The 13781-nt window shown below is 35.8% G+C and overlaps 1 protein-coding gene across 1 annotated transcript; it reads left to right on the top strand.

Annotated features, from left to right (window-relative positions):
- Positions 1–5138: 5138 nt before the first annotated feature.
- Positions 5139–6534, top strand: LOC109794091 (AT-hook motif nuclear-localized protein 20). Its single transcript, XM_020353557.3, has one exon. The coding sequence runs from the start codon at positions 5452–5454 to the stop codon at positions 6286–6288; it is 837 nt and encodes a 278-aa protein (XP_020209146.1). The 5' UTR covers positions 5139–5451; the 3' UTR covers positions 6289–6534.
- The last annotated feature ends 7247 nt before the right edge of the window (positions 6535–13781 follow it).

The raw sequence follows: 13781 nt of genomic DNA on the forward strand, positions 1-13781 counted from the left end.
AAACTCCACAAATGGGTGTTTTAGGCAAAAGTTAGGGCAATCGAAAAACAGAATAAATCCATGATGGTACCACCAACTGAATTCAACGAAGGGGCTCAAGAAAAGCTATCCAAGTTATCAAATCACAAATGTTAATAACCAAGACGTGCTTAACTTCATAAGTGTTTAATCAAACAAGCCTAAACACTTAAGCCTACCATTGGCCAAGCCATTCTTACAAAATCCATTTTTCAAAAAATAAATAATCCCTTCTAAAACACAAACTTTTGAAAATATATCCTTTCCTTCTTTTCTCTCTTGTCCCAAACGATTTTTGAATAATCTAGTGGAAACATGGAGATATAGTAGTCAACAGGAGGGTTGACACATCTTCTAAAGGAAAGGAAAATCATTTGGTTGATGACACCAAATCTCAATATAACATGCATCATTCCTCGGTTACAGAAATCGGCAGCACACAGCCCGTCAAGAGGAATGGCAAAAATCCAAACAGAGAAACGCATCGGTTAATTCTTTTGAAAAGTGAATCAAATAGAATTAGGTGCATCATACTGCATACATGCATACAGATGATAGGTGTAATGGAAGATCACTTATTCTCTGTTTATTGAAAAAAACAAAAAAAATATATAAACTTCAGAAAAACAATACGCCCGTATCATGTTCAGTATGCCCGTACCAAAATTAGGGTTATGAACAAATTTTCAATTCAATACGGGCATACTGAAATGAATAACGGCCGTATTGGCAATAACAGAAATCCTCCCTCACATCAATGACAAAATTCCTCCAAGAAGAAGAGGATAGGGGGAGCCATTCATTTTTTCCAAAAATAAAATAATTAAACTTGCATTTTGTGCATCACGCACATTAATTGCACATTCAAAGACCTCATCATGAGGCAATTGCATAAAATAGAAAAAATAGAAAATTGCTTGTGTATGACAGCAGTCAACAAAAGCCGAAAACGAAAAAAGGCAAGGATACAAACAATACTCCTCAGTTTGTACAGAATGATTGAGCCTGGAGAGGCTTGCTGAAAAAATACTTCCTCAGAATAATTAAGCCTGGAGAGGCTTGCAGAAACAATACTCTCTCACCATACAGAATAACTGAGCCTGGAGAGGCTCGCCGAAATAATACTCTCACAGAATAATTGAGCCTGGAGAGGCTCGCCGAAATAATACTCTCTCAGAATAACTGAGCCTGAAGAGGCTTGCCAAAATAATACTCCTCAGAAACATTTCTGTACAGAAAAAGCCGAAATCAACCAAAAAAGGCAAAAACACAGAAAAAGCCAAAATCAACAAAAAAGGCAAAAACACAGAAAAAGCCAAAATCAACAAAAAGGCAAAATACAGAAAATCCAACAAATTATACAGAATAACTGAGCCTGGAGAGGCTTGCCAAAATAATACTCTCCAAAAAGACATCTCAGCTTGCATTCTTGGGCTGAACAAAAAAAACCAATTCATCATGCAGAATAACTGAGCCTTGAGAGGCTTGCCGAAACAATACTCCCACAGAATAACTGAGCCTGGAGAGGCTTGCCGAAATAATACTCCCACAGAATAATTGAGCCTGGAGAGGCTTGCTGAAAAATACTCCCACAAAATAATTAAGCCTGGAGAGGCTTGCCGAAATAATACTCTCCAAAAGACGTCTCAGCTCGCATTCTCGGGCTGAACAAAAAACAATACTCATGCAGAATAACTGAGCCTGGAGAGGCTTGCCGAAACAATACTCCCACAGAATAACTGAGCCTGGAGAGGCTTGCCGAAATAATACTCTCTCAGAATAATTGAGCCTGGAGAGGCTCGCCGAAATAATACTCCCCAGAGATATCTCAGCTTCCACTCACGGGCCAAATTCCCCAGTGAAAGCTATCAAAGCGAGATCAGCAAAATTCCCCAACGGAAGCATGATCCAAACAAAATATCCAAGTCAAAGGACTTAGACTTCCTCAGTGGAAGATAGCTTTCCAACTCAAACGAAGAGTGAAGCTAAGCCTGAAGAGGCTTTCTAAATAATACTCTGGGATACATAAGATCCCCAAATCCCCAGTCGCCTACTCAAGAGGCATTCCTACAAAAAGAAAAAAAATCAAAAGATCAATAATCATTCCCCAAGTGGAATCCGGCTCTTGGCCAAACATCAAGCGTCAAGATGATCTGCCTAACAGAAGAGGCTAATCACAATCAATGACAAAATCCCCCAGCGGATAACTGCCTACACAGAGGCGACAAAACCAGAAAAACAAAAAGAGTCACCCGAATAAGGATAACCGGGATACTCCACCATCGTCGAAAGGACGTCAGCCAATCATAAGGCACCGCTCATCTCAGAAAGAGCATCTTCGTGTCTACACCCCAGGGAAACAGAAATTCCTCAATGGGCACCAACTATGCAAAGGAAAGTTGGGACACAAGAACCTATGAGTAACTGCACATCCCCTAGACGGATCCCTGCGTTATCCAGCCCTCAGTGGCACAAAAATAAAAAACAATCGTCGAAGCAGCATCGTGGACTGTGGAGACAAAATTATCACAAATCCCTGGAGAGGAAAAACTCACGCTACCCCGAGGTTGTCAAGAACACGGAGGTATGCAACTACCACGAGGTTGTCAAGAACACGTTGGTATACCCTGGAGAGGGAAAACTCACGCTACCCCGAGGTTGTCAAGAACACGGAGGTATGCAACTACCACGAGGTTGTCAAGAACACGTTGGTATACCCTGGAGAGGGAAAACTCACGCTACCCCGAGGTTGTCAAGAACACGGAGGTATGCAACTACCACGAGGTTGTCAAGAACACGTTGGTATAGCCTGGAGAGGGAAAACTCACGCTACCCCGAGGTTGTCAAGAACACGGAGGTATGCAACTACCACGAGGTTGTCAAGAACACGTTGGTATACCCTGGAGAGGGAAAACTCACACTACCCCGAGGTTGTCAAGAACACGGAGGTATGCATGAGCCTGGAGAGGCGACGACTAATACTCACCCTGGAGAGGGCAAACTCAACCTGGAGAGGCTACTCAGCAATTTTCCACCGGAAGACACTACAAGTCGGAAGGATGGCCTTATTCCCCGGACAATTGGGTCAACTCCTTTACTTATCAACCGGTACACTAAAAGGCCGTTTGACTAAGTAAAGGGGGGCAGCTGTAGACCCCTAAAATTGTCCGGGTCGGAAATAAAGCTTGAAGACTCTCGAAGACTAAAGGAAAGTCAGCCGGAAGGACTCCTGGAAGACCCTGGAAGACCCTAGGATGATTATCTGTAGGTTTAGAGGTCTTAGAGTAGCAAAAAAATAAGAAAGTGGAGGGAATGAAGCCCAATACGGCCTCCCAAGAGTTCAGTACGGCCGTATTGAACATTTTAAACTACAATACGGCCGCACTGAACTCAATACGGCCGTATTGAAGTTCAATACGGCTGCATTGAACTCAATACGGCTGCACTGAACTTCAATACGGCCGTATTGAGGTTTTTGAACTTCAATACGGCCGTATTGAATTCAATACGGCCGTATTGTAGTTCAAAAACTTCAATACGGACCGTATTGACCCCCAGAAACCGTATTGAGCCTCTTCCCTATAAATATGACGTCAATGGGACGTCATTTCACACTTTCACACACAGTTTTAACCCTCTTCTTGAGTATTCTGGGTTTTTTTGAGCAGTGCTCTGCCTAGAAATCACTCGGAGAGTTGATCCGACGAAGTTCTTGAGTCACGAGCCATTTGCTTGAGTCTCGAACCTAGTCGAAGGGAAATCCTCCGGATTTCCATAGTTAAAATTTTATAGGAGGGAGCGAGCGGTCTTGTAGAGGGAGGGAACGCCAAAACGCTTCCCAATTTCTGTCAAGATATATAAGAAAGCACGCTTCAAAGGTTTATCTCTTTAAAGTCCCTTCTTTTACCGCTTTCTGTGTGTACATATTTAAACTGTCATCATGTAGATAGTTAATTTATAATTGCTTAGAATAAATAGGGGTAATTTAGTAATTTCGCACTATTATTTTTAAATAATCTGTCATAGGGAACCCGAAAGGGGTGCTGTGGGGTGCTAACACCTTCCCCACGCGTAACCGACTCCCTTACCCGACTCTGGTTGTAATGGCCGAAGTCGATTTTTGAATCGATTGCCTTAAACTTCTTTTTCCAATGTTTTGAGTAAAACATTGGTGGCGACTCCATGAACCCTTCCTTTTTATGAAAACCGCTAATCCATGGAGGGTCCCGCTTGGGATTAACATGGATTGGTGAGCCTTTTAATAAAATTGCTCGTTTGACGAGGTCTCAGTTTGAGAATAAGTCATTCTAGCAATCCATATTTTTTAACAAATAAAAGAGTCCAACCATCCTTCGCGAATGCCGAAAGCCCGTTTCGGGCCGGTGGCGACAGTGCCGAGTAGGCATGGTCGCCCCACTGCCGAATAGAGGTGCAGGTCGGATTTCGACCTGGACGGCACACTTGCCTTCCAGCCCTGAGCCGAGAAGGCGAAAGGGCTTGTGGCCTGATACGATAGTCGGGAAATACCCGAGAAGAAAACCTAATCGGATTTTAACCTGGACAGTACACCATTAATTTAAAAATATGTAAATCTAGTTGTTCTGAATCATTTTCATTTTAGTCTTGTTCTAAATCATTTTCTTCTTCTTAGTCTTGTACTGACGGGTGTTTATTATACCGAAATTCCACGTGGATTTTAGGTTGTTTTGAATTCTTTATAATAAAATTGGTATAATTTATTAATTTGAATAAAAAATTTACCTCCATAATATTTATATTTTATTAATAAAGTATGTATTGAACATAATGTAAATATATATTATCAAGATAAAGTTGAAAATATAAAATTTTAAAAATAATATCAATTATATTTAACAAATTAAATTATTTATTTTTATTCCCTTGATTAAAAAGAAGAAAAAAAAGATAATCTCCCAGCAAGCCTTTGTTCACACTCTAGATTTTAGTCTTTTGGTCATCCCTTCCCTCATCAGTCATCCCCATTCCCCACCCCACGAGGTGCTCGAGTCATTGGCCTTGTTCTCATCATTTATGAATTGTACAAGATATTATAGATAAAAATAATAATTATAAACCTACATATTGTTTTATATTTCTTATTCTACTTAAAAATTGAATGAAAAAATATATAGAAAAAGAAATATATGTAGTAGGAAGGGAAGTTGCAAAAGAGGGGGGTTTGGAAAGTGGAAAACCTTGAAGCGCTTCCCGGGGAGAAGAGCGATTCAAGGAACTCACTCTCACACTTATTCACACACTCACTCACCCAATTCCCCCGTTTCCTCTTCCAAGTCCCAAACAAAACGCTTAACAACAACTAGCCAGTAGCCACACCTCAGGCTCAGACAAACGCTTTTTTATTAAACCCACACACAGATCTCAAAACATTCATTACTTTTTTGCTTTTCAACCATGGCGAATCGTTGGTGGGCCGCCAACAGGCCCAATGAACCCAACTCATCGCTTCACCAAGACAACGCTACTCCAACCAACAGCAGCAACAGCAACTCCAACACCAACAACGTTAACGTTAACGCTAACGCTGTTGAGGACGAGGACAACAACAACACCACCACCGACCGTGACCTCGACGACCACAACCTCAGCGCCGGTCGCCGCCCACGTGGCAGGCCTCCGGGCTCCAGAAACAAGCCCAAGCCGCCGGTGGTCATTACCAAAGAGAGCCCCAACGCGCTGCGGAGCCACATCCTCGAAATCAGCTCCGGCAGCGACGTCACCGACTGCATTGCCACCTTCGCCACGCGCCGCCACCGCGGCGTCTCCGTCCTCAGTGGCAGCGGCGTCGTCACCAACGTCACGCTCCGCCAGCCCACGGCCCCAGGCGGGGTCATCAACCTCCAGGGGAGGTTCGAGATCCTCTCGCTCTCCGGCGCGTTCCTGCCGCCGCCCTCGCCGCCGGAGGCCACCGGGCTCACCGTGTACCTGGCCGGCGGGCAGGGGCAGGTCGTCGGCGGCAGCGTGGTGGGGCCGCTGGTGGCCGCGGGGCCGGTCATGGTGGTGGCTGCGACGTTTGCAAATGCTACCTATGAGAGGTTGCCTTTGGAGGATGAACAAGGTGAAGAGGACATGCAAGAGGTGAATGAAGGTGGTGGAACTCCTCCTTCTCAGGGTGAACAACAACAACAGGTTTCAATGCCGGTGTATAATTTGAACCCCAATTTGGTGCCTCAAAATGGTGATGTCTTCTGGGTGCCTCCACCTCGTCCTCCTCCACCAACTTCTTATTGAAATTTTATTCCAAATGTCTAATTACATTATTTAGAAATCGAGACCAAGAGTCCTTTAAAAAGAAACTAACCGAGGGTTGCTTTTAATTTTCTGCCGTTGATCTTGCTGAGTTATATATTTGCAGTCTCATCTGACGGTTTGTAGCAAGGCAGGTGAGGTTAGAACTTTGAACTTAGAACGTTTTGATGAATATTTGTTGCATGTTGTTTTAATTTCAATGCTAAACTTTGTGATAGTTTGTTTGTCTGTGTTGTTGCTTCTCTGCCTAATCTACATTTGGAAATTGAATGAATGAATGGATGATGGAGATTTGTATTCTTTTGCACTTGCTTTGTTTCTTCAGTTGAGATTTGGGGGGAGATTTGCTGTACTGCACCTGCTACTACTATTTAATGTTGGTGAATAAATGAGCCGAGTAACCGGAGATGGACGATGGTGGCAGTATCTTACTAAAAATTAAGTCAAGTTAGTGGAGACTAGGTCTGATCATTTTCTCTTTCGGGTAAAATGGTAATAGTATATGGTGTTGTACTTCGTGCCTCGCTGTTGTTCGGCTTTTTGTACTTGATGGAAAGGTGGAAATTGTTGTTGCTTGAAACTTGGAACTCATAAATTTAGGTTTTTAAAGGGAAGGGTGGTGAAGCCACGAAATGTGCTGGTTTTCTTGGCAAAATGGACTTGTTTAAGTTGGTTGTTTGAGTTAGAGAAATCAACTAGGGATATAAGATAAAGTATATAACCTTATTGAGAGTTCTCTTGTGAGTGGAGATATTCACTAAAATTAAGACAAAGTTGAGTGGAGTTTTAGTATTAAAGTGATAATTAATGAGTGTTATTAAAACTTATCTGGCAATAAAGGACTGAAAATTGAAATGAAGATGTTTGTATTGGAGATGCTATGGTAAATGTGTAAGGATAGGCCCTTTTTCAGTTTATACATTAGCTCACACAGGGAGTCTTCATGAGAGCTGTTTCTCTGAAATTTTGAGTGTTGGCCACCTCGAATTATCACCGTAGGGTGGTATGTAGGTTCATCTGCTCCATGAATTAGGACCTCGTTTGTTGAGCTTAATTGGTCAGCATTATTGCACTTCATCAGAATAGTGCCAGAAAGGGTTGTCTAGGTGCATGTATTTGGAAGCCAAGGCATGTGGAGTGTGGACGCAATACTGGATTCTAAATACCCTTAATTCTTTTGGTCTTCGGTTTTATCATCACTTGTTTTGTGCATAAAGAGTAATCTTGCTGTCGACAAATAAAATAGAAAAAAAGAAAGAGGCTCATCTAGGCAACGTCTTTTTATCATTTTCATAATGAGATAATTAGGTTTTGATATGCATGAATGATGGAGGGAGCAGAATAATTGTGTCTGCTATATCTTTTATTCGGCATTAGATTGAGGGTGGTAAACAGAAGGGGCTCTTAGATCACTAGCCTTTTTATCACGATAGTTCATCTTCATTTGCTTTTAGCCAACATGGATCAATCGATTAAGAGTCTTGATAAAATAAATACGAAAGATAAAATTTAATTCAATTCAGTCATTATTTTAACACTCTAAATAACTTGTTTTGGATAATGAAGCAATGATGGAACTAGAAATATTCGTTGGGTTCTTTATTTTGCTTTCTATGGATCTTTGTGCTTATTTGTTAAACACAGTACCAAAATAGAAGGGGAGCACCTGCATTGACCGGAACAATTTTGCCCATTTTTTTTTCCCTTGTCAAGAAATTTAACTTTGTTTTCCTTTAAGATTTGTGCTAGTCATTCAGTTTTACTTTATAATGTCTTAAACTCTTAATGTAACTTTTGTATTTGCAAATAAATAGATATTATACGGAAAATAATGCATAATGCATTAATAGTAATTGAATTTTTATTATCAATTTTCTTGAAGTCATTTCTCATGTCAATTGGCTAATTACTTACGGATATTACAAAATTTATGCTCTTTCACTTTTTTTTTTTTTATATAATTTTTTTTAATTTTTAAATTCTATCTTCTAACTATAGAAAAGATGACGTACACAAATGAATTTGAATTTTAAACAAGTTTGATTTATGTTTTGTTTTTTATTTTCTTCCTTCATTGAGAAATCCATTCAAACAAGACTCTAAGATTTGTGCGACACGTGTTTTTTTTTTATCAAATTGGGTCGAGGAACTTTGTGATATCACTAAAGAATTTTTTCATTCAATTACGTCTATTGTTACATTTTTTGTTTATCAGATTTAAATTTGAGATATAGCTTAAAGAATCTAATTTAATGTTACTTAGTAATGACTTTGTTAGATTAATTATTGGGAATTTACTAATGTAAAATAGCAGTTTTAATCTGTCTAATAAGTATTAACATAACTAGCAATCGCATACTAGATATATATAATAATAATAATAATAATAATAATAATAATAATAATAATAATAATAAATCTAGTATGCGATTATATATATATATATATATATATATATATATATATATATATATATATAAAAGTATGTATGTATGCATTGTCCCTTTGAATGATCTTCTTTTAGGAGGATACCCGAATTCATTTCGTGTGTCTATCTTAAAATGAATAACTGGAGTAACTCCTTGACTAAGAAAATTTATCGATTTAGGATGAAGTACGATTTTTTGCACACAAAGGCATTTGAATTTTCGTTTCTCCAAATTGGAGAATTTTCTCTCCACCAAAAATGGACACGAATGCATAGTATATAATATATATGGTAAAATCAGGTAAGTTATTCATTCCAACAAATAAGTGAAATAACAGACTAGAAAAGTTAGTTTCAGTCAATAATTTATATTGGTCTTTTCTGTGGGCGCCAAATTAATGTCCGTAGAATTTGTATTATAAATACATTCCACTATATTTATGGCTCATTTTAAATTTTAGACTGCTTTATTGCATGCCCACCTCACCTTACAAAGTGTTGTGCATGTTTGACTTGTTTTACTACTTGAATATAGAATAATTGACACTATTTGACATTGAGTACAACTATTTCTATTTCTCGTTTTTTTTTTCATGTTCTTTTTATATGCATATAAAAACTAACACTTAAAAAGGGGACAACAAAACTTGTTTCGTTTATATTTATTTATTTATAATATTTTCCTGCCTGTGTTCACCTGAAGAACACAAGAAATTATTTTAGGACAATTATTTGATGGGAAATTAAAATGATGATATATTATTTTAGCATAGGATACCGGAGATGAACCTTTTCTTTTGGTAATTCTAGAGTTGAACATTTTAGCCAAATGGAAACTTAGCTAGACGACGACTTTTTTTCGTCAGTGATCAAATATGTGATCTTTTAGTCTTATCCGTATGGGATAGAAGATTACAAGGACTTTAATGCAGATATGACTATTCTATTCATCATTTCGAAAATTAATGCCAACTGAATTTATTATTGATTTAGGGTCTCGAATAATATTTCATTTTCTCACCTTCTGCGTATGATAATGAAATATTCTTCTTCTTCTTCTTCTTCCAGCAAATTGACCAAACACGGGCTGGTCAATTTACAACTAATTAAATTTACTGAAATTGGGCTATTTTTAAACCATTTTCCGGAATGCCAATTTTCATTTTCAGACATAATAGTATGGTATGAAAACGTTGAGTCCTTTTATGGTAAATAGTTTGAAAACTCCCCGTTTCCATAAATTGTTTGTAAAATGATCCCAATTTGGTGAATTAACTTTCTTCTTTCTGAATTTATTTAAACACATTTTGAAGAATAAAATTGTGAAGATTTATTAAAGCAAATCGAATAATACTCTTGATAATACAGCATAGCTAAGATTGGAACATGATGCGTGCGGCGAGGCAATGGTTTTACTATTGAATGATTCCATGCAAGTTGCAAGCTGGTCAAACAAATGCTCATGTTATTAGCTAGAGTCTTAGTACACTCATTAAAGAATCAATATGTAAAAACATTTCATTAAAAACTAAAATAAAATTACACAAAAGAATGTACAGATACATTTTTAAATATAAATTTTCTAGTTTTGATTTCTTAACAAGTGCATACTAAAGGCACTTGTTAACATTTTGTTATTATTAACTATTAGAGTATTAGTAGTATGATACATTTGTGGTTCAACATACTTCCCTAGTGGTTGTTTGTTTCTGTGCATGCACACCTTCTTTGACTTGGCTCATATGTTTTAATTGCGTCTTTTGTCTCTATCAAATTACTGCTTATTGTGTATGCTACATGTGATTTATGTTTCTATCGTTTGTCTGATTATGGACTGTGATGGCGGAGAATAAAGAGGTTAACTTGCTTACAAATCTTGATGCCAATTATAAATAGTGTGTTCCAATAAAGCACAAAAGTTGAAAACCAGTTACTTGTTTGCCAAAGGTGGTTGTCGGGGATAATTCTAATTCCAACATCGCATAATTAAGGAATGAAAAAAACAGTTTTTTTTAATAATGTTAGTCCCGATAGTCCACTTGTTGCTCCACCATAGTATGATATTGTCCGCTTTGGGCTAGGCCCGCACGGTTTTGTTTTTGGGCTCCTTCCCAAAAGGCACCCTTGTTGCTCCACCATAGTATGATATTGTCCGCTTTGGGCTAGGCCCGCACGGTTTGGATCACATGTCTCGTGACCTCCTCCCCTCAAGCGATAATCCATCACCATCTTGTACGGCCGTTAACTCTACGGGACACGCCGTCTGAACACCACAATATTAGGAAGACTTTCGACACAAGGCACCAAGTTCGGATCTCCATCGCGAGACACAACACTGAGGGTCTTCCCGCATCAAACCCAGCCGAACCAAACGGTTTTGTTTTTGGGCTCCTTCCCAAAAGGCCTCATACTATATGGAATGGTGGACACCCTTATAAACTAGCCAATGTTCCTTCATTTTACAGATGTGGGACTTGGGATGAATCCCAACAAATAATAATAAAAATGTGATATTTAGTATTATGAATTTATATATTTTAACAAAACGCTCAATGATAAAGGGTATTTATTTATATACATTATTGTGCAAAATATTTTATATTAAGGGTAATTTTATTGTGAATTTTGGTAAAGGGTATTTATTTATTTATAATTAATTGAGTGCTTTATTACATTGGTGAGTAGGATATAATTTTAAAAGCTGAGTTTTTCTACACATGTATACAATATTTTGGTTCTTAGTTTAGGGTTGCAAATTTTCAAATCCATCTCTCGTGAAACTATACCTAATTTTCCGCTTGCAGCCTCCTACCATCTTTCATAAAGGAAAGGTTTGTGATATGATTGGTTGCTTGTGGAAAATGTAAATTGTGGGATCTAATTTTTCAAGAGAAGTTCAAGTATACTTTTCCACGTTCCCTTATTGTGGATAACTTATTTTTTACTTTTTCTGGATTAATAAGTCAAAACCATTTGTTTGGTTTGTACCTCACTTTGCAAATGCACATTTGGGGGAAGTCCCTGAAGATTTTGTTAATCGTGAATGGTGCTATAGCTGCCTTTGAATTGAATTTAGAGCGATTGTTGACTGAGAATGGGTAGTTAAGAGAAAAAAATAATCATTATAGTGCCAAATGGAAGACATGGTTTCAACTTTGAACTTTGAATAAGTTTCTACAAATTTAATTTTTTACTATTTTTTTTACCTAAAAGGTAAGAAATGATTAAGATTTTAGACCAAATAGAAGGAGAAAATATCGGTGGAAAATATATATTATTTTAAAAAGTTATTATTTAATTATTACATATTTATTGTCATATAGTTTTATTTAAATCTTTTGTTATTTTTTAAAAATAATTTTCAATTATTAGATATTTTACTCGAGGCTAAATTGTTTTCCCCTCTTTTTTATTTTCATAATTCAATTTTTTAATACTTTAGTTTGATTCTCTAATTTTGAAAAAAAAAATAATGTTATCCTTTTATCCAAATTCATATCAATGACATTAATAAAAATTAGATAGAAAGTTAATATTCAAAAAAAAAAAAAAGATGATCAAATATAATACTTTAAATATAAAGGATCAAATTGAATATTTTAAAAATTAAGGGACCAAATTGATTAATAATTGGTAAAATTGTTTAATATTTACATGCTTTTTTTTATTTATCTTAGAATCATTTTAAACTAAATTAAAACAATAAGAAAATAAAAATGAGTTCCTTTCCTCTAAAAAAAAATGATTTCCTTTTGTAAATATCTTATTTATTTTAATTATTAATTTTAAAGTGGTATGCAAAAAGAGTCCTAAATTTGAATCATGTTATTGTTATAATAATTTTAATGAATAAAAAAAATCTAATATAAGTCTATATATATATTTTTTAAAGTTAACAAAGCAATCACCGCATTTGTTTTCATCTAAACCAATTAAAGTGAATGTTTCATTCCAGTTTTGAAAACAATAATTAAAATAAAAAATGATTCATAAAACCAAACTTAATTACTTTAATATGATCATTAAGACAAATAATAAATCGAGTATTTAAAATAAAAAAATATAACAAAAGAAAAGAAGAGTTTTATATATATATATATATATATATATATATATATATATATATATATATATATATATATATATATCAGTTTGTAATTTGTTTTTGTTTTTCATTTTTTTTTTTGAGATTATTATATTTCTATATTTTATTTCTTTTACACTATTGTTTAATGCCAGAAAGTGTTACGTGTTGGTAACTTCATCCTGAATAGGGGATAAGAAGCAATAAGCTACCAAAATACAGTAACTACTAGTTAACAAAAGAAAATATTAAGTAGGTAAAATAAAATTTAAATTTATCTTTAAAAAATAAAATTAAATTCAACTTTTTTTTTTATATTTTAAACATTTAATTTATATTTTTTTTAAATCAAAACTAATGAGATTAATGAAATTAAATGAATGTGTGTGATCAAGTATTGGACATTACTTTTCATTTGTGTCCTAATTAACCCTTTTAATAATGTTATTTCAAGCGGATTATGCTAACATTTATTCCTTTTCCTTTTTTATTAATCAATTAGTTGATGTTTTTATAATTGATAATTAATTAATAAACGAATTTATTAATAATTTATATTCAAAATAAGACTTGGTTTTCTTTATAAATTTTTTAATATTTTTTTTTGCTTTAACATAAATAACATTTACAACAGGAAATTTTAACTAACACTTTTTGAAAGTTGTATAAGGAAAATAAATATCAAATTTAATGGGTATACAATATTCAGTCAACTAATTACAATAATATATATCATTGGTTGAAGGCCATGCTTAATTACTGTTTTGTAATGAGAGGTGGGGCTATGGTAACAAAAAAGTATTCATTGGTTGGCTATGTGTTCATGGTTTTACAATTTGTCTCAACCAAGTGAATTCCACAATTTTATGGATGTGATTTATAGTGTCAGGTTTTGCTAATCTAAGCTGAGAATGAATCCAATATATGAAATACTTGTCTGGAGCAAAATGAAACCTGGTCTCT

The sequence above is a fragment of the Cajanus cajan genome, chromosome 9 (assembly GCF_000230855.2).
Source record: "Cajanus cajan strain Asha chromosome 9, NIPB_CcT2T_4, whole genome shotgun sequence".
Classification (NCBI taxonomy): Eukaryota; Viridiplantae; Streptophyta; class Magnoliopsida; order Fabales; family Fabaceae; genus Cajanus; species Cajanus cajan.